Here is a 27645-nt window from a genome sequence, read left to right on the forward strand (position 1 = left end):
CTCAAAACCGTTATGCCTTGTAAGAGATTTAATCAAAAAGCCACACCATATTCAACTTGCCTTCTGCTTACTGCTAATTGTGCCACATTCACATTTAACTATCGGAGTCTTCTTCAAATTAAGCAACACTCTTTAAAACAAAAACTGGCTAAAATATTTAAAAATCATATTGAAAACCAGTTAAAGAGTGCTGCAATCCCACATCGGGTGTAACCATGTCCTTTCACCAGTTCTGCACCGAACTGCAACCGCACAGATCTCTGAATACATTTTATTTCACCTCTTGGTCATTAGAAAGCCTTTGTATGTAGAAAACAACTGGATTCTTCCAAACGATGTCACCATTAGGTTATACATAGTCTTATGGACCCTAGACTCCATAAATATAAGATCAGCGGAGCACATAACATATATATGTATCCCTTTATGTGTACTCTCCAAAATATCTTTTAAAAATGATCCTCTGGTATATCAATTTTATCCCTCAAATAAGGAAGGGATCTTAGAACTACAAAAGTAGCTGATCTGCAGTATATATAAATAGGATCTCTAGGACGAACAGCATATTTCTGCTCGAGATTCTGAAAAAGCATTAAACTCTCAAATAGTTAGGAACTTCTTTAGAGTCTTCATTTCAACATTCACCCTTTAGAAAAATCCCATACAAGAGATCGGGTTAGAAAACAGGTGGTTTTAACAGTAAAAGTCTTTAATTTCAAGAAAGTTATTTTCGAATATAGACATCATTCTACAAAGCTCTTTAATTCAATTTTTTTTTAAATGGTTGGGACTGTTAAATTTAAGAACACCAAATGCAGCACAGTGTTCAGTCACAGCTTTAAGAAAACAGTTTTATATGAAACCATTAATGACAAGTCTATAAAAATCCTTAAATGTTGGCCAACACAAGTCATGTATTGGTGCTCATTATCTGGTAGAACGCCTGTCCCTTACTGGGTGCTCAGGACAGCTATTTTAATATAGTCTTCCAATAAGATATATGGGCCCATAATTAGCATTTGATTTACTTTTGCAAAGGAATTTTTTATTGGACTATAGAAGCAAGCTTAGTAAAAAGGTAATATGACCTTTATTTGACAATAATCTGGCTAACCACGGACAATCTTTTCCATTGGCAGAATGTAGTGTATTGTGCACGATGTTCTGTTTCCCAAAGGCCCAGATCCTAAAGTACGTGCTTGGAGCATTCATGTATTACCTCAAAAAGAGAATGGTAAGTTCTCTTCACTTGTATGCAATAAAATAAGTCAGTTTTTTACTAATAAATAGTGTAATGTGAAGTGTTCATATGTTGTTTGGAAAAGTCTGAACCTCGTTCATTAAATTTTTTTCTCCAAATTCAGATGTTAAACAATGCACCAGAGCATAAAAAATACGGTGATACATTATAAATATGTCAAAAACATACGCGTGAGCATATATCGGAGAGGAAGGAAAACAGCCCTCAATTAAAAAAGAGTGATTTTCAACTTTATCATCACATCTTATTGTAAAACCTCATAGTGTCAACCCAACCTATCCCAAACAAAAATACCAGAACAACATATTCAATTAAAAAAAAAGGGATTCATAGGGGTTGTCAAAATACTTACATATATTTTAGTTAAATATGTGGCACAGAAAAGAAAAAGTCAGTTGAACTCTAGCATCGTCTTTAAAGTTCGATAGTGTGCCTTTAGTATGTCACAAAAAGTTCAGTTCAAATAGCCTAGGCCCCTGCTCACAGTGTCGATGCCTTTCAACTCCAAGGATTTTGGGTCTTCTCAGCTCGAGGATTTCATGCATCTTCTTTGGTCCTCACAGTGGCTTACCATTGATTTCAGTTGTATACTTCGTTGGCTGTCCACAGGAACAGACCAGCCACTGGTAGGACCAGATAAGATACAGGGTTAATCAGTTGTTGCCACAACTGTCAAACAAACTAAACGCTAGTGTTGTGCTTTTTTGTCATCACTGTATACAGGGCCCAACCTGCCCTGGCATTATATATGCGCCCCAAACACTTTCTAATACGTCCAATCCACTTTTTGAAAAAATTAAGAAGAGACCAACACTTTCAGAAACAGCAATCACTTTTTATTTCTTTAAGACACAAAGGAAGGCAGAAGCTTTTATCTCAGCCTAAACATGAAAATAATTTTCTGTTGCACCACTCTTCAAAAGAACAATACAAAAAACATATGCATATCTACTAGTACCACCTGGAGGGATTGCTGCACTATGTGTGTGGTCTACTTCTGTAGAGTCAGGTTAGCGCCAAAAATCTGCCGTTAAATTAACTGAATTCACAAACTACTCCTAGACCTTCGTGTGCAACAAACACAGAGTACTATGGACACATAGAACTGATCAGGAGTCACATGACTGTCCTTAGATTCTGGTTTCTCAAATGCGTGCATTAGGTGTGACTTTTGCCTACCTTTTGTTTTTCAAATGCTTATTACTTTAAGGAGGTTTGGTTTTAGTTACTTTGTACGACATTTATAGTGTGCACTTCACTTTTTATATTTCAATGCTGGATCTATGTATTACCATGAAGTTGACATTGCTCACCTGATAAATAGTTTGACACACTAAGTCTAAAACAATATAAAATGTTAAATAAAATGTGAAGCTTGATGCACGTTAATCTACAGAGTCCAGTTGTCATTTCTGCCAACCTGAATCACCACATCATTGACTAGCGCATCAGGAACACTAGCTACAATTTAGGATAGCACTATACCAAGATAAGGTAAGGTAATAGCTATTCCCAAGTAATAGCTATACCCAGGTGATTTACCTCTGTCAGCAGATCCCGTAAGATAAGGATTAGCACACTATTACAGCACAGCCTCTAGGCTTGGATGATTTGCCTGGGAGTATAAAAAAAGGAAGGCTTTCATCTTTGTCGTAAAGATACAGAGATTTTCCTTCTGAAGATCAAAAAAAGAGTGAATCATGCACTCTAGTCGTCCAACATTGGAGCCTACGCCATGTCGGAGGACATCCTGAACAACTGTTGGGTCAGAAGACACTGGTTAGGGGACTAGTAATGCTAATCAATTCCGATGAGGAGCACTTTTGTCTTCTTTCTGTACTGAGAGCCACATTACATGATTTAAATACATGAGTGCTTCAGTCAATGGGTTAAAATAAGAGATTGTCCCTCTATATTAAGGCATTTTAAACTGGAGGGATCAACTCCTGTTCCAGCTTCACTTGTGAGGATGGGATAGGACAAAGAGTGGAGCAAGGTTTTGATTTAACTTTAAAATTCCTACCACAGATGAAGGCATAGGTGCTTACCAGATAAGTTGGTCATTGTATAAAAAAGCTGTATATTTGACAATGTCCAAACTTTCTTCCATTCTGTTTATAAAAGACTGGATTTTCAGGTAGGTCATTTTGTCCAACGGGAAGAAGCTGATGCCGCCGAAAATGTCTAGCAGATCACATGACTGTAGGTGCAATGTTTGTAGGTACTGTAGGAATCAAAGAAAATGGTACAGAAATCATTGGAAGTTGCAGAGATATAAATATCTATTAATACCTACCTGTCACTATAGTGTTCAATAAGGGCATATAAACACTACTTTGACATATTAAATAAAAATGCAATTCAGAGTCATAGGTCATGCATTTGCTAGCATAAGAGAGATCACAAAAAACAGGAAAGAAGCATTAGATGCAAAACTGGCTGCGGCACGACTGCAATGCCTGTCAAGTGAAAACATTGACTGACAATCCTTCATTATAATGTTATGAGCCCAACTGAGAGTTGTTTGGGATTGTTTTTTTTTTTACTGCAGCTGGTAAACACTAATATCTTGTGTGAGGTACTAAGTTTGATAAATACTTCCATTTCTGATTTTGTTTTTACATTGGAATGACGCCTAACATATTGATTGTGTATTTAGTGAACCAAATCAGCATTTATGGCCTTTTTCCTGGGCGTTGTACCTCCAACTATTTTGCCCAGTTTTGCTGGCCAACCCATCTGGGAAACCTGCATAAGTGTGATAATTAGGTATTCTAATCTTATATATTAACTCATTTCTCCAAAACCATCAATCTCGAAGATTACTATACCATGTCCTATCACTGTAACGCCAACAACATTTACACAATGAAACTAATTGTAATTGTAATTGTAAAATCACTTATATAGCGCATGGCTACCCGTAGGCATCCCAGCGCTCTTGGCAAGGGTAACCCTGGGCTAGTCCGATCTACATTCCTACTGCAGGCTAATTTCTGGGGAATAGGAAGGTTTTGAGTTTCTTCCTAAACTGAAGGAAGGTCTGTTCCTGCCTCAAGTTATATGGGAGGGCATTCCATTCTCTTGCTGCTTGCAGAGAAAAGAGCCGGCCGCCTGAGCGGGCTCGCTTTATCCTGGGAATGATTGCCAGGTTGTGGTCACTCGAGCGGAGATTGAGTTGGGGCTTGTAAGGACTTATCATATTTTCCAAAATGGAAGGGCCTTCTCCATGCATGATCTTATATGTGATGCATAGGGATTTAAATTGCACCCGTTCCTTCACAGGGAGCCAATGGAGTGATCTTAGAGCTGGCTTCGCCGACATAAATTGACTAGTTCCAGTCAAAATCCTGGCGGCATAGTTCTGAGCCACTTGTAGGGTTTTAAAAGTGGATGCCGGTGCCCAAGGTATAAAGCATTCCCGTAGTCAATTCGTGATAAAACCAAGGATTGAACTACGGTCTTCTTTGCTTTTTCAGGGAGTTGGGGCAAGATTTTACGCAGGGATTTAAGTATCCCATGACAAACTGCAGAGGTCTTTCTGGCTTGAGTTTCGAAGGACAAAGCGTTGTCGAGCCAGAAGCCTAAACTTTTTATTTTTGGTTTGGGTGATGGTATGGCACCCATACAAGTGGGCCAAGCTAGGCAGTCGGGGATATCCTGCTTTCCTAAGAGCATCAGCTCCGTTTTTCCTCCGTTAAGTCTGAGCTGAGACGAATTCATCCAGTTTACTACCACAATTAGCCAGATTGTTCGGGGGGCGTCTGTTTGTTGCAAGGAAAACACCAGCTGGGTGTCATCCGCGTAGCTTATTAACTGGATGCCAAACGGAGCAACTAGTTCCGCCAACGGGGCCATGTAGACATTAAACAGTGTGGGGCTAAGGGAAGACCCCTGTGGTACCCCACACTGTAACGCTAACAGGCGAGAGCAGTTGTTGCCCTCAAACACCTGAAAATATCTTTCCTCAAGAAAAGATCTCAACCACTCCATGGCTTTCCCGGTTACCCCGATGTTCCGGAGTCGAGACAGCAGCAGATGGTGACTTACCGTGTCGAAGGCGGCGCTGAGGTCCAGAAGGATAATGGCCGCGCTGCCACCTGCATTCAAAATCCTTCTGGCCTCTTCTACCACCCTCAACAGTGCTGTCTCGTGCCTTATCCCTTCCTGAACCCCGTCTGGGATGGATGGAGAAGATTGTACTTCTCCAGGAATGCCGCCAATTGGATGTTTACCAATTTTTCGGTCAATTTCCCCATCCCAGGTAACAAGGATACCGGTCGATAGTTGGCCGGATCTCCTGGGTCGAGGTTCGGCTTTTTAATCAGGGATCTGACCATGGCCACTTTCCATGCCTTTGGAACCGTAGCCGATTCCAGGGAGGTGTTAACCATCTTAATTACGGGTTCACTGATGGTTGGAAGTGCCTGGTTAAGTACTTTCATGGGGACTGGGTCTCGTGGTGATCCACTTTTTATACTCCTCAACAGAGAGGGGAGAAGCTCTTCCGTGAGGGGGGCAAACTCGGAAAGTGTTGGACATTCACTTCTTTCCTCCAGGGGAAGTCACTATGATGTGAAGTCGGGTCCGATACCGGGATCGTCTCAAGAATTTTATGTATTTTGGTCTGGAAGTAGTTCGCCATGTCATCACATCTTGTGTCCTGCTCGTCTGCTTTTACGGGAGGATCTGGGATTTTTGTCAAGAGCTTTACAATCTTGAACATTTCCCTGGGGGCATTGGCGGCGGATTCGATTTTGTTCGCAAAGAATGCAGTTTTAGTGGTAATAAGAGTGGTTTTATATTTCTTCAATGTGGCTTTGTAACTGGTCTTCCTTTCCACGCTAAAATCCTTCCGCCAGTGTCGTTCTGCCCTTTTACATTCTTGTTTCAGTATCCTTAAGTCTGAGGTAAACCATGGATGTTTAAGCTCTCCCTTCCTAATTGTTGAGGGTTTTTTTCGGTATAAGCGTATCTAGGGATTGGGTGATCCACTGATTAAAATTATTGACAGCCCCTTCCACATTAGGATTATCCGGTGGCTTACTGCTTTCTAACAGTCCTTTCCATTCGTCCAAGTCAAGTTTTGTCCAAGGTCTTATTAGTCCTCTGTCTGAGGAAGTAGTAGTACTCATCCTGGAAATTCTCCAGTGAAAAGGAATCACCAAGTGATCCGACCAGGGGACAGGGTAAGGCTCCAGGACTGTTATAGTCGCAATGTTAGTAAAAATTGGGTCAAGAGTATTTCCTAGCTTGTGCGTGGGGCGCCGAACCTTAAGGTTAAGGTTATAGCTCTCTAGGTCATTTTCTAAGTCTTTAGCTGCCCTATCTCCTGGCTTGTTAAAATGGAGGTTGAAATCTCCTAATAGCAGGAAGTTCGTGACCGCACATACCCCTCCTATCACCGCCTCCAGCAAGGATTCATGAAATGTGCCAAGGGGTCCTGGTGGTCGATAGATCAACATCCCTGCTATCGAGCTCTCACATGAGGGGTGGAGGGTGAAATGTGTACTTTCACATCCCTGAATTCTAATATCCTGTAGTCGGCAGCTTATACTCTCCCTATGGATAATTGCAATCCCTCCTCCTACCCTCCCTGGACGATCTTTATGCTGTGCTATATATCCTGGGGGTAGTGCCTCGACCAAATCAGGGCCAGAATGTGCCCCAAGCCAAGTCTACACAAGAAACAGGGCGTCGAGATCTCCGTGGATGATTAAGAGTGAGATTTCCTCCTTATGTCCAGGCAGGGATCGACAGTTAAGTAAGGCCATCTTCAGGGTTGTAGTCTGTTTAGCTTCGTCAAGAGCCTGTTCCGTTACTTGAAAAGGGCAGTGATTACAAGCTTGATGGCCTTTCGTCAGGTCTAGCGTATGTAAGCACCGGGAAATGATTGTTCCCTTGCAAGCTAGACTCTTACCTGAGCAAAGTGTCTGAGCCCGAGGCCCGATCGTGCGCGAACGGGCGCAAACGGACTTTCCTCTGGCGCTCCTCCGGCGCTCATCAGGTGCACCCGCTGCGCGTTACCGCTGCGCGTCCTCATAACCCGTTAATGTAGGCTCTCCTCCCAAGCGCGTGAGCGCTAGAGCGCTACTTAAGAAGATGGCGCCGGAAAACGGCGCTTCCTCAACTAATATGGCGTTCTAGGTGATCCGGGGCCCGCTCTAGAAGCGGTGAGTTGTACGCCTATGCGGTTTTTTAAAGTGCAAGTGGGGGACTAAACGGAATATATTATTAAATCTATTATGAATTGCATGTTAAATGTTGCAAAAACAATGGAATGCCCAAAAAGTATAAAGCAAATAAAACTCAGTCCCCCAACCTTAACATAAAGTACATCATAGTTCACAATAATGAGGTCAGTATTCAGATATGGGGAGGGGAGCATATTAATAATCACAAAATAAATAATACTGCATACCACACTCCTGCCATGTTTTAAAACAGAAAAATAACGACTTGTAAGCCACAATAATGTTTACGTTGTGGATTTATAAGAGGAATATTTCCAACACAGTTTATATTTTTCCTAAGAGTAATTTTAATTAGGTGTGTACCTTATACCCATGTTTTAATCTGGCTACATTTTAAATTAAATACATTTCTTATTTCTGTGACATAATTTACATGAATAATTGTAACAAGATGCCTTACACGCCAGTTATATTTTGGTTTAATGATTTCCTTCATTTACTATTTTGTGTTTAGCCAACAATTTTTGTACCTCACCTCTAAGAGCATTCATGATAGATATACTATTTTCCTGAATAAATGATTGTGTTACATCATGACTAATGTGTAGGTGGTAGATAATGTTAAATAACAGTGACATTTTTGCACTAAACCACAACTTTTTAAATGCATTTTTAAGACGCCTACAACCGTATGTGTAGTTTTAACCACATAACACAGATAACTTAACGTCAGCCTCCAGGTCTCATCTAAAAAACAAGCCCAAAAAAAAATCCAGGTAGGCCTTATTCTCTCTGTTCAATGGGATTATTAGCTTTTACGAAAATATGTGTGAGATGTGACAAGAAAGAAAGTGAAATGATAATGTTACTAAAAGTTGCTAAAGTGTGATAAAATAGTAAAACTATGACCTTGAGGACGTGGTGAAAATAAAGATGCTGGGTTTGACCAGCTAAATTATTCCTCTAGAGTCTGTCCATTTGAACTCAGCACTCAAGTAAAAGGCTAGTGCACAAGAGGAACAAGGACGCTTGCTGCTTTGAAAAAAAGAAATAACTTTTTCCACGTGGAATGCAACACAAGGATGGTGAACTGCAGTTCAATATAAGGCACACCTGTGCATGTATCCACTCACAAGAAGATAATAGCACCCCGCCTATTTAGCAAATCATTCTGCGATCCCACAAGACTGGGTATTTCACGTGACCTATTAGTACCTAGACTGCACTGTAAAGCTGAGACAAGTTCCAAAAACTAGGGAAACAATTTGAAACCACTTTTTACAATCTGTCTCTTAGTACATAGTACCCTAACTTCGCAATCTATTATAACCATTACAGAATAATTTTCAAATGAAAGGAATAAGAGGAAGGGTTCTTTAAAAACATGAAGTAGTTAAACACTGTCCCTTGTAGTACACGCCCACTTAGACATCTTGTTGCTCTTAAAGCAACCTAAAAAGAAAATCCTAAAATGATATAAAATCCCAGCCATGAACAATATAATATTTACAGAGTAAGAACAATAAGCAAACCCAAAGTAGATATCACACTATAAAGATACATTTTAAACCCTGTCCTGCTTTATTCATAATTCTTGTAAGAAAATAAAAGCATATTGCGTACCAAGCAAGGAAATATATGAGTTAAAAGTTATAAGAAGAGTACACCCACTATATATAGTTAGGGACACCCCGCTGGATCTGACGGGGATCATAAACTTTTTGATCTTTTTGGCCTTTAAAGGGAAGTCTTTACGGGCAAATATCAGGATGATGTTGCTTCTATTAATCATCAGTGAATGCTTCAGAGTAAGACAACTATGATCCTAGTATCACTGTATGAGAAGTTTGTGATCTGATTTGGAAGCAAGATTGCAGAATTATCCAGACATGTTCTAATTGTTACCTTCTTAATTTTCAGAGTGTCTACCATCACAATCACTTGGAAGAAAGCAACACTATAGGTACTTGGAATTAATAATATCTCAGGGAGGTATCACATACAGCTGCAACTAAATGCAGCTGGGAGAGCATTTCGCACTTGGTGCCTCTACTTGCTCTCACTGTTTAGACTATCCATTCTCACTACCTTGTTGCACTAGGTGGATGATGCTAACACACCCTCCAACCCCAAAATGCAGATACAAACATCTTAATTAATTTCATTACACTATCAAGGGTGTTTACATCCTAAAAAGTCTGGGTAGCCTTTGTGTCTTAGAAAAATCTCTCAGATCTTCATTTATTCTAGATCAGCTTCACAAAAGAATTCTAGGGCGAATGGTTTCCCATTTCACTGGAACGCACAAGCACTCCTTCCCTGGCAGGAGTCCTGAAGTGCTGTGGAAAACCACACAACCAAGCAAATCATAATGTTGAGTGACTATTGCATCCTAGAATTTAATTTTATCCACAGCTTTGCCAATGTGCATACATTCTGCTATACATTTTCCTATGGCTACTTCAGTTCCGTTAATTGTACCACCGTACTTCCTATTTCTTCACCAAAGTTTATTTGGATTCTGTGTGCCCTGTCATTTAGGATTTAAAAAAATTGTCACATTTAGTTAGACGACACCAACTTCAAGCTGAACAGAAGGAAGGCAATGCAGCAGGACCAGCAGGACCAAAAGAGTAAATACTGTTTTTTCTCACCCGATGGAAGAATTTTTCTAATCTGTTCTTCAGGACTTCGACTCCTCCATATTCCATAGTTTTCTGAAACGTCCCATTGAATAGCTGAAGAAAAACAAGAGGAAATGAAGTTACGAGATGGTGCCATAAAATTGTTGTTCAATCCAAACGTTCTTAATAGTAGACACAAGACTGAATCGTAGCCTTTCATGCATAGAAGCTCATACGGAGCACACGCAGGGTACCCAAAGGATTATGGTACTCAAGTAATGTCCCACCATCAACATAGTTTAGAAAAAAGAAAGAATAATACACTTCAGTAAATACTTTTGAGAAGCAGAATATCGGACCTTATTCATACCTGAAATCTTGCCTATTGACCATACGTTTCTCCACTTCACCTACAGCAGCAAAGCTAAATAGCGCTCTGACCACATGCTCGATCCCAACCCCCACCCCAGCGGTTCCATTAACTAGGTTTTGGACTCTGGATAAGGGCCTAGCTCCAGCTCCTTAATTTTCCATCTCCTTTATCTGCTACAGTAAATGAACAGCTGCAATTAACAAGATACAAAGGGGAGCGGGCTGGTCAGCACAACCTTTCCCTTCTGAAAGCCTCCTTGACCTAAGACTCTTTATTTTGCACACACAACAAGTTCACACACTAAGTGAGGCTTGGCTTGGGAGAGCCAAAGAGATCCGTTATTGGAATATAAACTTTTAGCTGTCACAAATTTCTAAACTCCTCTTGGGAGAAGCCTGTGTTTGTGGGAGGAAATATGAAGGTCAAGAAATCTCAAAGATTGTGGGGAGGTAAGGAACTACCAAAGAGAATGGGAGCAGACGTGGCTGCACTGGCGAGGACAAACATCCCTACATGGGAGTTTGTGGGAGGCAGGAGGGAACAACAGCATTGAATGGTGGAAAATGACATGGTAGTGGTCTGGTTCAAAGTTATGCTATGAGGACAGTAATATTTTGAAACCGGCTCTGTTTTGCTTCTCAGCATCTATTTCATTATATTTTGTGCCAGCAGTTCCGATGGTTTCATTGCCACCACTGATAAGTTTTCAGTTTCTAGGTACTTTTTGACAGGAGGGCCCAACGACTTGAACAGATTCGTTTTGAGTATTGGTCTACAATATTCATGTGTAATTACATTCTTCCATTTACAGACAGTGGGTGTCTACTGAAGAGCGATTTTGATGGAAATCTAGAAGAATCATGGAGACCAAACAGGTACAGGAGCGAGTAGGGTAGAAATTGAAATCACAGACTTCACAATTTTGACAAAACAAAATCGCCATTTACAAATGTCAGCAGGCAGTAAGATTAGTCTACTTAAAAGACCTAGAAATCATGAGTTATAACAACTAAGCTAATATCTGGTAGCTTCGGTTTGGTGCTACTAGTTAAGTGTTCCTTCCATATCTGGTGTATCTGGTGTATCATGTGCATCTGCTGTAGAAACCCCTCTGTAACATGTTATATGTTTTTTAAAGTGCTTTTTTATCTAAAAGGGTATCCTGGAGCTGTAAAAGGAAGATCCTCATGCTAACCTGTAAAATTTGGGGAACTGAAAAAGCCAAGTCTTAAGTTTCTTCCTAAGTAAGAGAAGGAATGGATGTTAAATCTGCATGGGGGAGTTCTATCACAACCTACATTTTATTTTATAAATGGCATAATCAGCAGATTGCACCCTCTGGTTTTGGGATACGCTTCGGCTGATAGAGAAAAAACTGCCTCTCAGAAATAGGATGCCCATCTTGTGGAACACTTAGAATATACAGCTGTAAAAACAGTGTGCCTCTGAATCAGAAGTCAATGGAGATTTCCACATTGTGTGGCAACCTAATTGATGTGCAGGCAACTTAAGAATGGTACAAAATGCCACATTCTGAACAATATGTAGGGATTAGTAAAGTAGTTAGGCAGATCAGATAAAGGTAAACAAGTGGCAGTTGTACGATGTATCCGCATAGAGAAAGAGAGCTTGTGATCAAAGTAAATATCAACTTTTTTGCAAAAACTGAAGGGGCAGGAGTAGAACCTAACTCAGCAGGCCACGAAAAATCAAGATCTTGGTAGCACAAAGTTTTAGAAACTTAACAGGTTTATTTATTCTGACCTGTATTACCAAAGACTTAAACTTCATCCAACTTGTATACACAATTTATCAGATAGGCAGCCCACACTGAGCACACAGAAGTGTTCGGCTTTGCTCTAGCTTTCTGTATGCTTAGTTGCTGGGTTGCATCTGTGAACTGCATACTTTCAAAATAAATATTCAGCGACCCAATAGTTCAGCCAGTCTTCTGGCACCTCCTGAAACTTCACCTGATGGCTCATGCTTTTATACCACCACATTATTAATAGTGTGGTTATTCAAATAGGTTAGCAATTTTTATTTATCTAAATCATACTGCCATTCTGGAATATGAAATAGAGACCAACAGGGTTTCCTTCTTATATTCATCCACCAAGTTTACTCCCAAGGATTAGTCCAGGAATCTCTGCTGCAGATTCTATGAAATGATACCCCTTTTGTTACACATCCTTAGCTCTTCCAGCTCGGCCACCAATGGAAGCCAATGATAAGCCAATACACAAAAGTCAAAGGGTCTTGAAGAACATCAACAAGTGCCCACGCCACATCCAAAACTGGAATCCTGCAAACCAAAATTGAGCTCACCTCTTACCGTAACTCGGAGGCTTGGTGGATCCCAACATTTTAAAACACATTCTACTGGTGCTAACCCATTCAGCAGACTGAGAGCTTCTTCTTCTTTGCTTACCATGTTTATAAATCACTTAGAAGAGGTCTTAAGGTACCTTTTAGGTCTTCATAAAATTAATAAATCTTTGTAAAGAACACATGTAGTTAGAGGGTTTTGAGTGATGAATATCAACCTATTTGCTACTAGAAATGTGACAAAAGAAATTCTTAAAGATATTTGTTAGATTAATGAGGCTATCCATGTTCTACATGGCTGACCACAGAGTTTTATAGGCAACATAAATAAGGTTCTGCCACCCCTTCTCCTGAGAGAATGGCACACTAAACACATGTCTATTGATGGAGATACATTTCGGAATATCAGAGTCTGTTTTAGGTGATAAATACTTGCAATGAAAATAATCAAGAAAGTGGAGTGGCACTTGTTGATGAAAGGCCTTGTGTAAATGTGTTGTACTTTAGGAAAGAGTTGAAGACTCACCTCTTTAAAAAACATGACATCCCAATGTATTAATTGACTGCAACTCGGCTATCTATCCTATTAATTACTAACTTTAAGGTTATCTTTGACCATGTGCAGTGCTGCCTTTTGCTTAGGTTCGCGATATAGAAATACAATATACATATATACATATATACCTGAACAGGATGTTTATTCTTTTATTTTGTGAGCTTCCAGTATTATAGGGTTCTGTTTATTAAGGTTGGTCGCTTTAATAAACCAACATCTCTAACAATCAGTTTTTTAAAATTGTTTCATCAACTGTGTGTGACTTGTCTGAAGTCAATGAACAACTGGAAAATGTAGAAGTAATTCTGAGAAGTGGGTGAAACAGCACAAGAGGTGTAAACAAGCCATAGAGAAGATTGCAAAAAACATCCTTTTTAGCCAAATTGCTCGGAATATAATATCACAGGTTCCCAGTCCCAATCTAGAGCAAGACAGTATTCACTAAATATATTATTACCTTGTACATGTTGTAGCATTGTTGGAGGACTGAACTGTACACTTTATCCTGAAAACAATGAGCAGCAACAGTTTGTTAATCTTCAATGATCATCATTTCTGTAACTAATTACAGCAATAGTTATTGTCTTTATAGAGAGAAAACACAGCATATTATGCACTAAAGATGATGTATTTACAAAGTTAGTGAAACAGACTTTCTAAATGTAAAGAACCAAATCAGAATGCACAAGTTTTATCATTCATATTTGCTATTACAAATTGCTTCGTGTAGCTTATGATTCTATTAGAGTTGCAAGGCAAAGGGAGCGGACAAGAAACATTCCTCCCTAATGTCACAATGTTTCACTGTCCGTGGCATTGTGAACCTGGTCATGGTAAGAGGCATGAGTTGAAACAAAGGCTTTGAGTGAGAATCCTGGAATTGAGGTTTACTGTTCCACGCATCTCTCTTTCCCTTCACTTGCTACTTTTCCTAAGGAGCAGCCAGCATATTTCTGCACTATTAATATGTGTGCGGCAGAGATTTTGTGACTTATTGCGAAAAGTCCTTCTGCACTGCAATGAATTTGAAAATGGATCCCATGGCAAACTGTTTGGTTGGTCGCAAACTAAGTTAAAAAACTGTGCTGTGACCATCCTCTTTGAGCAGAAGGTCCAGCATGTTACTTCTGACTTATTTCTGACTAAATAACTTGCTTTAAAGGGACACTTTGACAAAGGAACGACACACGCTTGCCAAAGTTTCTCCAAGGCGGTTGCAGTACAACAATTTATAGATCCACCAAGTACATGAGACACACCATGATAGATTTTTTCTACATGGCACCCAAAGGTTTACTTGACTACATGCACACATTTTATGCAGTGAAGACCAGAATCCTACTTTCAATATTTCTAAGCATTTCTAGTGGTTCAATCAGTGAATTATGGCATTTATATTATACAAACCACTTACAAGAGGGCTTTGCGCTAAAGCAGTTGCCTTAGAGTTGAATATGCTACTTACCAGTATGCATCTGTTCTTGGCATGTAGGGCGGCTAACATTCATATCTATAGCATAGATTGCCGCCTAGTGTTGGGTCCGGATGATTGCACATTGTTGTCCTGGAAGAGTCTTCGAAGTATCACGAGATAGGTGGCTCCTCCCCTGGACTACAGTGCGCATGGGCATCGACTCCATCCCCAGATTGTTTTTAGCCATTGTGGCAGAGATGGAGTTTAACCGTGTAAGCGATGGCCATGCTAGAGAGTAAATGCAAGAAAAGTCTGCAGCCGCTACGGGCGCTGGGGAGGAGGGCGGGCGATATGAATGTTAGCAGCCCTACATGCCAAGAACAGATGCATACTGGTAAGTAGCATATTCAGTTCGAGGCATGTGGGCTGCTAAATTCATATCTATAGCATAGAATACATAGCAGTCCCTCCATTAACGGCGGCCGCCCGTGTCAGCTGCAGAAGTCTGAAAAAGCGTTTTAAGAACAGCCTGTCCTACAGCTGCCTGCTGTTTGGAATGCACATCTACACAGTAATGTTTGGTAAACGTATGTGGTGTAGACCACGTGGCTGCCCTACAAATGTCTTCCAAAGGAATGTTACCTAGGAATGCCATGGAGGCCCCCAACTTGCTTGTGGAGTGTGCCTTGGGGGGGGACCGTTAAAGTGCGCTTAGCCTTCTGATAGCAAATCTGAATACACTTAACGATCCACCTGGCTATTCCTGCTTTGGAAATGGGGTTGCCGTTTATGCGGGGCTGCGAAGGCAACAAAGAGTTGCTGTGTCTTTCTAAAAGGTTGTGTTCTGTCAATATAGTACATAAGCGCTCTTTTGACATCAAGCGTATGGAGCATCCTTTCTGCTACCGTTTCCGGGTTTGGAAAGAATGGGGGCAGTTCGATGGTTTGATTGACATGAAACTGCGACACCACCTTGGGGAGAAATTTGGGGTTAGTGCGCAGCACCACCCTGTTTGAATGAATTTGTATAAATGGCTCTTGAATTGTGAGCGCCTGTAGCTCACTAACACGTCTTAGAGACGTTATGGCAATGAGAAAAGCCACTTTCTATGTGAGGAACTGAATCTCACATGAATGCAGAGGTTCAAATGGGGGACCCATCAATCTGGTGACCACCACATTGAGGTTCCACACAGGAGCTGGCGGGGTCCTGGGAGGGATGACCCGCTTCAGCCCTTCCAGGAATGCTTTAATGGCAGGCACCCTGAAGACAGAGAGATGCTGCCTGTTTTGGAGATAAGCCGCTATGGCGGATAAGTGTATCCGAATGGAAGCGTATGCTAGATTGCATTTGTAAAGATGCAACAAATAGCAAATGATATTAGGAATGGATGCATCGAGCGGGTTGATAGCGTGCTCTGTACAGTAGATGACAAACCGCTTCCATTTCGCTGCATAGCAAGCTCTGGTAGTGGGCTTCCTTGCCTCCCGGATGATGTCCATGCATTCAGGGGGCAAATCAAGGTAGCCAAACTCTAAGACCTCAGGAGCCAGATCGCCAGATTGAGCTGCTGCGGATCTGGATGCTGAATGCCGCCACGGTTCTGCGTTAAGAGCCGGGGTGTGAGGTGCAGTCTTTGATGCGGTACCACGGAGAGTTCGAGGAACGTGGTGTACCATGGTTGTCGCGCCCACGTTGGAGCAACTAGGATGAGCGTCAGCGAGTGTTGCTTTAGCTTTCTTGCCACCAGCGGAATGAGAGGCGCTGGGGGGAAAGCGTACGCAAATCTGCCTGACCAGTTCATCCATATCGCATTGCCCTGCGATAGTGGGTGAGGGAACCTGGCGGCAAAGCTTTGGCATTTTGCGTTTTCCTCCGCGGCAAACAGGTCTATCTCTGGATGACCCCACTGCTGGAAGTACGGGCGGAGTACTGATGGATGTAACTCCCACTCGTGCATCTGGTGGCTGTACCTGCTGAGCAGATCCGCCATCTGATTGTCCGTGCCCGGGAGGTGTTCCGCCATGAGGAAGATGTTCCTCTGAATGGCCCACTTCCACATGCTCTGAGCCAGATGAGACAACTGTGGAGAGTGCGTACCTCCCTGCTTTTGAATGTAGTACATGGCTGTCATGTTGTCCGTCCGGATCAACACGACTTTGTTGCACAGATGTACTTTGAAGGACTTGAGAGCCATGAAGATTGCCATCAGCTCTAAGTAGTTGATGTGCATCTTCCTTTGTTGCGTTGTCCATAGTCCCTGCACCGTGTAGTGGAGCACATGAGCCCCCCATCCCTGGAGAGATGCGTCCGTCGTCAGTGTAATCTGTGGCACAGGCTCTTGGAACGGTCGGCCCTTGCAAAGGTTGTGTGGATCCCACCAATGCAGAGAGCTGTATGCCCGACCCGTCACCAACACTAGGTCGTTCAACTGTCCTTGAGCCTGAGTCCACTGATGCGCCAAGCATTCTTGGAGCGGACGCATATGGTGCCTTGCGTGCGGGACTATGAAGATGCAGGAGGCCATCATGCCTATCAACTGCATGAACACTCTCGCTGGGAGTGAGTGTTGCGGTCTGAACTTTTGGATCAGCGACTGGATGTTGTCGATCCTCGCTGGGTTTGGCTGAGCTGTGGCAGCCAGAGTATTCATCGTCGCGCCCAAATACTGCCGCACATGGGCCGGCTGAAGGTGCGACTTCGGGTAGTTCAGTGAAAATCCTAGACTGTGAAGGAGGTGAATGGTGTGGGACATATCTGCGGCGCACTGCTGGGCTGACTTTGCCTGAACGAGCCAGTCGTCCAAATAAGGGTAGACATGTATACTCTGTCTCCGGAGGTGGGCCGCCACTGTCGCTAGACATTTTGTGAACACTCTGGGAGCAGTGGTCACTCCGAAGGGGAGTACCTTGAACTGGTAATGCCGGTTTTGGATGGTGAACCGGAGGTATTTTCTGTGGGATGGGTGGAGTGGTATGTGGAAGTAAGCATCCTTGAGGTCCAAGGTTGCGAGGAAGTCTCCCCGTTGTAACAAGGGAAGAACCTGCTGCAGTGTCAACATGTGGAAGTGTTCTGAAAGAATGTACTGGTTCAAGGGGCGTAGGTCTAGAATCGGTCTGAGTGAGCCGTCCTTTTGTGGGATTAAGAAGTACAGGGAATAAACCCCTGTGCCTTCTTCCTCCACTGGCACGAGCTCTATTGCGCCTTTTTGCAGCATCACCAGAACCTCCTGCTGCAATAAGTGCAAGTGCTCTGCTGACATAGGACGGTGTTTTGGGGGTATGTTTGGTGGGGTGGATGTCAGCTCCAAACAATAGCCGAACTGGATAAGTTTCCTGACCCACCTGTCTGTGGTAATGGACTTCCAGACTGGCAGGAACTGTTGGAGTCTCCCCCCGACAGGTGTTGGATGGTCGGGGGGCAGTGACAAGGAGTCACTGTTAGTTGGCGGCAGAGGAACGGGAACTGTTGTTGCCTCTGCCTCTACCCTTGGCACTGTTTCCCCTGTATCCACCTCTGCCCTGCTTGCTGTAGGAGGATTGCGCACCACTTTTATTGAATGGCGTCTGCTGCGACATGTGCCCTCTGTTAACACCTCGATTGCCTGAGCGACGAAAAGTGTTCCCTCTAAATTGTTGTGACTGGAGAGCTCCCATGGACTTGGCAGTCTCGGTATCTTTTTTGATCTTCTCCAGGGTGGTGTCCACCTCTGGACCAAATAACCTGTCTGGATTAACAGGCTGGTTGAGGATAGTAGTCTGTATCTCTGGCTTGAATCCCGAGATGCGGAGCCATGCCTGACGCCTCAACATCACACTAGTGTTGATCGCTCTCGCTGCTGTGTCCGCAACATCTAGCGCACACTTTATAGCAGCGTTGGAGATGAGCTTCCCCTCCTGGATAAGCATTTCAGCTCCCTCTTTAAACTGGTCTGGGAGGTGTTGTAACAGCTGCTCTAGGGTGTCATAGTGTGCCCTATCGTATCTGGCCAACAGAGCCTGCGTGTTTGAGATGCGCCATATGTTGGCCGCCTGAGCTGCTACCCTCTTCCCAGATGCCTCCAGCACTTATGACTCTTTGTCTGGGGAAGGAGCTTCACCCGAGGTTTGGGAGTTTGCCCTCTTGCGGGCATTAGAGACCACCAAAGAGTCCAAAGGCAACTGGCCCCTTATGTAGGTCGGGTCGCCAGGTGCCGGTCTGTATTTCTTCTCAATGCGTGGGTTGACAACCCTTGATCTTGTGGGTTCCTTGAAAATGTCTGCCGCATGCTTAAGGACCCCTTTCAACATTGGGAGAGTCTTGACAGTTTTTTCAGCAGTAGAGAAAGTGTCAAAAAGGAAGTCCACCTCCACGGGGTCAGCATGCATTTCCACTTTATGGTTTGTAGCTGCCCTTTCAATCAAGGCATTAAATGCCGCAGAATCTTCAGTGGGAGACGGCTGGACGTTATAAACCTGAGGATCCTGGACCGTCTGCTGGTCCCCTTGATCACCTGTGTCCATCCATGAGTCCTGTTGCTCATCCGGCTCTGTATGAGCAGGAAAATTGTACTCCTCATCCTGCTCCCCTTCATCCCCATTAGAGTATGTGGGTGAAGGTGTTGCACTCCTCCTAGGCTGAGGAAGAATCTGCTCAACCAGAACTGGTGTTTCTGGTGCAGGCTTCTTTCGTTTCAGAGGAATTGTAAACGACTCTAAAGGCTGTGAAGTTATTTTCCTCTTGTATAGCGTGAGTTTCCCGGTGTCGGCATCGATGAAATGCTCCGACCGTTCTTCAACTAAAGGGTGTCGATGACCCAAAGTTCCAGCCGGGTGAGTTGACTTCAACACAGTGTCCTTGGGCACCGACCGCGGTGCAAAAGCCTTTGGCGCCACCTTAGGCGGCAACGTGTAGTGGATCGGCGCCGAGGTGGGTTTCGGTGGGTCCGCCGGCTTTGGTGCGGAAGGAGTCTTCGGTTCCGATGCCAAAGCCTTGTCCTTAAGGCGCTTGAGGGAGTCCGAGACCTGCTTCGTAAAGGAAGCGGACGGTTTCGTCGACCCGACTGATGTCCTTGGTCCGCCCCCAGGGGAAGACCCGAGCGTGGATGACTTGTGTTTGTCTGGTCGAGGCGCAGGAGCACCCTTGACTGGTGCGCTTCGATCACTGTCCACGGCCGCAGACGTCGATGCCGACGGCTTCGGATCGACAGGTTTTCCTTTAGGAGTAACGACCCCAGACCTTGGCTCTGCGCCCTTCACTGACTTTGCTTCTATGGGCCCCTTGGTCTTCGGCGCGACAGACTGTCCCGATGTAGGCTCGACAGCCTTCTTGGAGGTCGGCTTGTCCGCCTTGGTGGACACCGGCTCGACGGCCTTCTTCGAGCTTGGCTCCTTGACCACCTTCGGCACCTTTGCCTGGTCGACAGCTTTCATCGGTTTGGAGGCCCCCGAAGACGACGGCGTCGTCGGTGGTGGAGCAGACGTCTTCGGGTTCGATGGCGTGTCGGCCATCTTTGTTTTCGTCGATACCGAGTGTTTCAGTTTCGGTTTTGATTTCAGTAATGGCGGCTCCGCGGAGGTCGCCGTAGCCGGGCCGGAAGGCGGGGCCGTGGAGTGAGGAGTAAGGTCTTGGGTAAGGCCGCGTGGCGATCCCGTGACCTGAGCCTTTGTAAGAGTACGAACGGGGCATAGCTCTTCCTCCGAGCTATCTTCCATGGCCTCATATGCTTCGTCGTCGTCCCCTACCTTCCCGACGAGTTCCTCAATGTCTTGACTGTGGATGTCCGCTCCGTAGTCGGACTCGACCTCCACCGGTGTAGGGGAAATCTGCAGGTGACGCACTTGCTCGTCTGCTTCGGGGTCGTCAAAGATGTCCACCGGTGCCGGAGCCGATCGCTGGGCTTCAAGGCGCGCCACGCGCCGAAGTTTGATCTTCTTCTTCGATCGAAATCTGGAACAGGCCATACAGTTGGCCTCGTCGTGGTCCGGCGACAGGCACTTGTTGCACACAGGATGGACGTCAATGTGTGGGTACTTGGATCCACACACGGGACATTTCTTGAACGGACTCCGTTCCATGCCGTCGAAGTCTTGCTGCGTCGACTAGGCCCCGATCACAGAAGAGTCACACGACCCCCCGGATATCCGACTCCACGAGCTGGAGGATATACGGGACCGAACGCGAACAATACCGACGGTGCAAAGAAGGCCTTTGGGCCTTGAAAAAGTTCTATCACGATTCCGAACAGGAGACGTCGAAATCACATCCGAACCCAATGGCGGAAAAAAACAATCTGGGGATGGAGTCGATGCCCATGCGCACTGTAGTCCAGGGGAGGAGCCACCTATCTCGTGATACTTCGAAGACTCTTCCAGGACAACAATGTGCAATCATCCGGACCCAACACTAGGCGGCGATCTATGCTATAGATATGAATTTTGCCAGGGCTCGAGTTTAACAGACCACGGCTAGTTTATTTAGCTGGTGTGTGCCTTCTTTACATTATTTCGAGAAGGTATGCATTTGTCATTGTTCATACATTTCAAAACAAATTTACTTCTTCATGCAATCTACAGAGGGTGAAAACATCCCTTTTACTGGGGATACAAATGAAAACATTTCATACATTTGAAGGCAATATGTGCGAACAAAAATAAATGAAGAAAATTCATAAACAGTTACACTTTCATTTTTTTTCATAAAACAGGCATTGAATCATGTGCACCAAAATTCATTTGGGTATGTTAGTTTTATGATTACATTGCCCTATGCTATCGTGTGCCTCTTTTAAACAGCCAAATAGCCGACGCGTTTCCAAACCCGTCTTTTAGTCTATTGGGTTCTTCCTCAGGGCCGGGCTGTGTACCTGTGGTGCAAAATTAGGGACATTTAGTTTCTCCTTTTTTTTTTTTTTTCCTGAATTTTTAACTTTGCTTCATATGCAGGCTAAGCCTGTGGAATTTTACCTTGTGTACCGGATTTGCTGACTGCGGTTTTCAAAAGCGGGGCATCAGGTAAACTTGAATTTTCACCATTACCTAAACGTAGTTGAGGATAGGCGAATATAATGAATATGTTGAGCTCTCAGGTTTGTTTGTACATGTGATATCTACGTAAGGGCTGCGCTGACACTTACTTGTTTTTGTTGTCTGGTTATTCTCTATCTCAGAGTGTTCTTTTGTTAAAGTCTATGGCGCGTTCCGCGGTGATTTCGTTCTGTGTAATTAAAGATTTGAAATCAATCCGGGAATAAAACATTAGCTCGAATTCTATTTAGGTCTGTGATTTTTGCTTACTTGTGTGTAGCGCGACTGGCGACCCAGGCTCTTCTCGTTGTTTAAATGGGCAGTTATGCTTCGGTTCTTAGTTCTGTGGGAGGAACCAAGCCAATATTAGCGTTTACTTAGCGGTGATTCTTTGCTAAATGTACCTTCTATTTTGGTTTACGCGGAGCGTTCTTACCTTTGTCTATGGGTCTCTTGCTGCGCTTGGCGTTCTGTGCGCGATTCACGGTTCTCACTCAGAGTGCTGCTATTCTGGTTTAGTTTCAACACCGGGTGGAACACGGTTTCCTGTTTAAGTATGCAGCTAGGCATTGTGGGATTTGTAGTTTTGTGGACTATTCACGCGTCTTAGCATCATTGTGTATTGGATTTGAGACTTAAAAGCTAGGGTACAGCGCATTAACTCACTGCTTCTTAATAGATATAACTTCAGTGGTGGTGGGGTTCACAGGGGACTTAATAGTTAGTTCTTTGTAATTCCGACATCTCATTCAGGCCATCCATCACACAATTGAATTTTAAAATTAGATAAGCCTCTTTGTTTAGGAGCATGGCATCGATGTTTCCTCCCCTCGGAGGAACCTTCATGGCTTGTAGTATTGTCCATTTGAAGTCATTTTCATTGTGCTTCTGTTCCACAAAGTGCTGTACCATGGGCGCGGACAGCACTTTGTTCTTAATTTTAGATCTATGTTGAGCTATTCGTTGGTTGGCTTTTTGAGTGGTTTTTCCTATGTACAACTTAGGACAAGGACACATGACTGCATATATTACATTTGGTGTTTTGCAGTTCGAGAATCCTTTATGTGTCCATTTCGTTGTCTTAAATGAGAATTCATCACCTTCAATTGTATAGGGGCAGGAAGCACACGAACCACATTTGTGGTGGCCTATTACGGGTGGTAGTTTCCACAACGTGCGTAAGTCAGCTTTGACTTTGCTTACTCCCAGATCGGCTCTTACGATGCGCTGTGCTATACTTCTATTTTTCTTTAGGGCAAACAAGGGCTGCTCCATCGGGACTTCTAAGTTTTTAATCAAATGCCAATTCTGTAAGATGATGGATTTCAACTTGTTGGTGTATGGCCCAAAAGTGGTAACACATACCGGCCTTTCTAAGGGTTTAGTATCTTTGTTGGTTCTCAATAATTCTTCTCGTGGAGTGTGCCATGCCCTAGTGGTTGAGTGTTTTAGTAATTTGTGGGGATAACCCCTCCGTTGTAATTGATCACTCAGTATTTGGGAATGGATCAAAAAGTCTTCTTTCCTGGAGCAATTCCGCCGGATTCTCAACATTTGTCCGTACGGCAAGTTGGATTTTAAGCTTTTCGGATGGTAACTCGCATAATGCAAAATAGTGTTCTTGTCTGTGTCTTTACGATATAAAGTGGTAGTCAGTTCATTTTCATATGGAAAAACCACTACGTCTAGAAAAGTGAGCGATGTTCTGCTGAAAGTCATTGTAAATTTTATATCTGGGTGTCTGGTGTTGAGCCACTGATGGAACTGGGCCAGCGTTTCTACAGACCCATTCCATTGGCACCAGATGTCATCAATGAAACAATACCATTTGGTTATATTTTGTTGAAATGGATTATTTCGGTAGATGAAGCGCTCCTCATACAGGGCCATGAAGAGCACCGCCATTTCTGGGGCATGAGGACACCCCATGGCGGTGCCCTTCACCTGCACGTAGAACGTGTCCATAAACCGAAAGTAGTTCCTTTTGAGTGCTATTCTCGCTAGGTCAATAATAAAGTCTGTGGGGACTCTATGTGGTCTGGGTCGCGTATCTAGAAAATACTCCATTGCTTCTAATCCCTCTTGTTGGGGGATTTGAGTGTATAGGGAGGTGACATCAAAGGATACCATCACCTCTTGGTTTCCATCAAATGGGGTCCCTTCAATTTTGTTAATGAAGTCCCTGGTGTCTTTGAGGTATGATCTTACTTCAGACAAGAAAGATTTTAGGAACACATCCACGTATTTTGCAAGTGGTTCCAGTACCGAATCACATCCGGAGACAATTGGTCTTCCTGGTGGTTCTGATAAGCTTTTATGAATTTTTGGTAAAAAGTAGATTACCGGAATGCGCGGACTTTTTTTGTCTAGATATTGGAACTCCTTCATTCCTAATATCCCCTTGTCCCGACCCTCAGTGATTATAGTCTGAATCTCAGCCTTTATTTGTGGAGTTGGATCCTCTTTGACTTCTCTATACCACTCGGTGTTTTTAATTTGACTATTGGCTTCAGTAATGTATTTGTCTCTGTCCCAGACCACCAGGGCGCCCCCTTTATCTGCGGGTTTTAACACTATAGATTCGTCATTGCGTAAACCGTTCAAAGCCATTTCTTGGTCTCTAGTGATGTTCCTCTTGAGGAACATTTTTTGTTTACTTAATTGTGTGATGGAGGATAGAACGATTTGTTCAAAGGCTACTATTTCCTTTGGAATGGTATAAGTTGGAGGTACAAATGTGGATTTATTGGAGAGATTAGAGGGTTCATTCACTCTGGTGTCTTCTCTGTTATGAAAAAATGCTTTTAATCTCAGTTTCCGACAAAATTCCAATGCTTCAATTTTTAGGTGCGTCAGGTCGGTGTGGGATGTTGGTAAAAATTTGAGTCCTAGTTCTAATACTGATTTTTCATGTACAGTTAGTTCCCTGTTTGAGATATTTACTATGGAGGTCAGGTCTACGTTTTGTACTGGGTTCTTCGCGTTCGCATTTCCCATGGTTGGGGCTGTGGTTTGAATCTCACTCGTCCCCTGCCTTCGCCCTTTTCTAAAAAAGGATTTCTTTTTGAAGATCCCTCCCTGGGGTCTGAGTCATTGGCCGATTCAGAAGATGAACTTTCAGAAAAGGTTAGGAATCTGTTTTTGGACCTCCCTTGGAACTGTGACAGTGCTCTTCTAGATTCAGTTTGGGTATAATAATCCTCCTTGAGGTATGGATAAACTGATTCTATTTTGAAGGACTTCACGTCTTTTTCGAATTTGTTGGACCTGAAGTTAATGGTGTTGTCCCTGAATGTGGCGATTTCCTTATTAATCTTTTCCAGTAGAGCTTTGGCTTCATCTACGGTATGATTGTCCTCTATAGCCTTTGTCAATGCCTCTATCTCTTCCTTTTCTTTGTCACAAATTCTCTTCGCTGTTTCAACAGTGTGGACCATGAGGTCTCTACTGCATTTTGTCGCTATATAACTAAAACCTTTTTTGTATAGAGGGTCCTCTGTGAATACCACCGGTACGTTTTTCACTTGAAGGCCCCAAGGAATGGTGCCTGCCTTGAGGTGTTCAAACAAAAAATGCCCATGCAGTTCTGTACGTGTGTGTTTTTTGTGTAATCTTAGTAGTTTGTCGCTTTCGTTTTGTTGTTGTGCATTTGTGCTGAGTTTTATTGCGGAAAAAGGAGAAGGTCCTGCAATTAAAATTTTGATGTGTGCCTCAGAAAAGGAAAGAGTTTCCTCCTCTGACATGTTCCAACGGGTTATATTCTATAACCCGTTGTAGTATTTACTTGAAGGGAATTCAGAACTTTTTTTGTTTAAGAACCCACTCAGGCTAATGCCTGTTCTTACTATGTCTATAAGTGGAGGGGTTTTGTCCTACGGGTCCTGGCTGGACAAGATACGTTAGTAAAGAAGAAATGGTGCCAGGGCTCGAGTTTAACAGACCAGGGCTAGTTTATTTAGCTGGTGTGTGCCTTCTTTACATTATTATTCAAAGTTCTGAATTCCCTTCAAGTAAATACTACAACGGGTTATAGAATATAACCCGTTGGAACATGTCAGAGGAGGAAACTCTTTCCTTTTCTGAGGCACACATCAAAAATTTAATTGCAGGACCTTCTCCTTTTTCCGCAATAAAACTCAGCACAAATGCACAACAACAAAACGAAAGCGACAAACTACTAAGATTACACAAAAAACACACACGTACAGAACTGCATGGGCATTTTTTGTTTGAACACCTCAAGGCAGGCACCATTCCTTGGGGCCTTCAAGTGAAAAACGTACCGGTGGTATTCACAGAGGACCCTCTATACAAAAAAGGTTTTAGTTATATAGCGACAAAATGCAGTAGAGACCTCATGGTCCACACTGGTGAAACAGCAAAGAGAATTTGTGACAAAGAAAAGGAAGAGATAGAGGCATTGACAAAGGCTATAGAGGACAATCATACCGTAGATGAAGCCAAAGCTCTACTGGAAAAGATTAATAAGGAAATCACCACATTCAGGGACAACACCATTAACTTCAGGTCCAACAAATTCGAAAAAGACGTGAAGTCCTTCAAAATAGAATCAGTTTATCCATACCTCAAGGAGGATTATTATACCCAAACTGAATCTAGAAGAGCACTGTCACAGTTCCAAGGGAGGTCCAAAAACAGATTCCTAACCTTTTCTGAAAGTTCATCTTCTGAATCGGCCAATGACTCAGACCCCAGGGAGGGATCTTCAAAAAGAAATCCTTTTTTAGAAAAGGGCGAAGGCAGGGGACGAGTGAGATTCAAACCACAGCCCCAACCATGGGAAATGCGAACGCGAAGAACCCAGTACAAAACGTAGACCTGACCTCCATAGTAAATATCTCAAACAGGGAACTAACTGTACATGAAAAATCAGTATTAGAACTAGGACTCAAATTTGTACCAACATCCCACACCGACCTGACGCACCTAAAAATTGAAGCATTGGAATTTTGTCGGAAACTGAGATTAAAAGCATTTTTTCATAACAGAGAAGACACCAGAGTGAATGAACCCTCTAATCTCTCCAATAAATCCACATTTGTACCTCCAACATATACCATTCCAAAGGAAATAGTAGCCTTTGAACAAATCGTTCTATCCTCCATCACACAATTAAGTAAACAAAAAATGTTCCTCAAGAGGAACATCACTAGAGACCAAGAAATGGCTTTGAACGGTTTACGCAATGACGAATCTATAGTGTTAAAACCCGCAGATAAAGGGGGCGCCCTGGTGGTCTGGGACAGAGACAAATACATTACTGAAGCCAATAGTCAAATTAAAAACACCGAGTGGTATAGAGAAGTCAAAGAGGATCCAACTCCACAAATAAAGGCTGAGATTCAGACTATAATCACTGAGGGTCGGGACAAGGGGATATTAGGAATGAAGGAGTTCCAATATCTAGACAAAAAAAGTCCGCGCATTCCGGTAATCTACTTTTTACCAAAAATTCATAAAAGCTTATCAGAACCACCCGGAAGACCAATTGTCTCCGGATGTGATTCGGTACTGGAACCACTTGCAAAATACGTGGATGTGTTCCTAAAACCTTTCTTGTCTGAAGTAAGATCATACCTCAAAGACACCAGGGACTTCATTAACAAAATTGAAGGGACCCCATTTGATGGAAACCAAGAGGTGATGGTATCCTTTGATGTCACCTCCCTATACACTCAAATCCCCCAACAAGAGGGATTAGAAGCAATGGAGTATTTTCTAGATACGCGACCCAGACCACATAGAGTCCCCACAGACTTTATTATTGACCTAGCGAGAATAGCACTCAAAAGGAACTACTTTCGGTTTATGGACACGTTCTACGTGCAGGTGAAGGGCACCGCCATGGGGTGTCCTTATGCCCCAGAAA

The 27645-nt window shown here is 43.2% G+C and overlaps 1 protein-coding gene across 5 annotated transcripts in view; it reads right to left on the reverse strand.

Annotated features, from left to right (window-relative positions):
- The window catches only part of CCZ1 (CCZ1 vacuolar protein trafficking and biogenesis associated), a 249034-nt gene that overhangs the window by 96045 nt on the left and 125344 nt on the right, over nt 1-27645 (reverse strand). For all 5 annotated transcript variants that reach the window (XM_078665158.1, XM_078665155.1, XM_078665156.1 and 2 more), the window contains 3 exons: nt 13794-13841; nt 10110-10193; nt 3310-3485 (listed from right to left, as the gene is read on the reverse strand). In XM_078665158.1, coding sequence (XP_078521284.1) covers nt 3310-3485; nt 10110-10193; nt 13794-13841 — 308 coding nt within the window. The remainder of the gene's footprint in view (nt 1-3309; nt 3486-10109; nt 10194-13793; nt 13842-27645) is intronic.

This window comes from Lissotriton helveticus, chromosome 10 (assembly GCF_964261635.1).
Source record: "Lissotriton helveticus chromosome 10, aLisHel1.1, whole genome shotgun sequence".
NCBI lineage: Eukaryota > Metazoa > Chordata > Amphibia > Caudata > Salamandridae > Lissotriton > Lissotriton helveticus.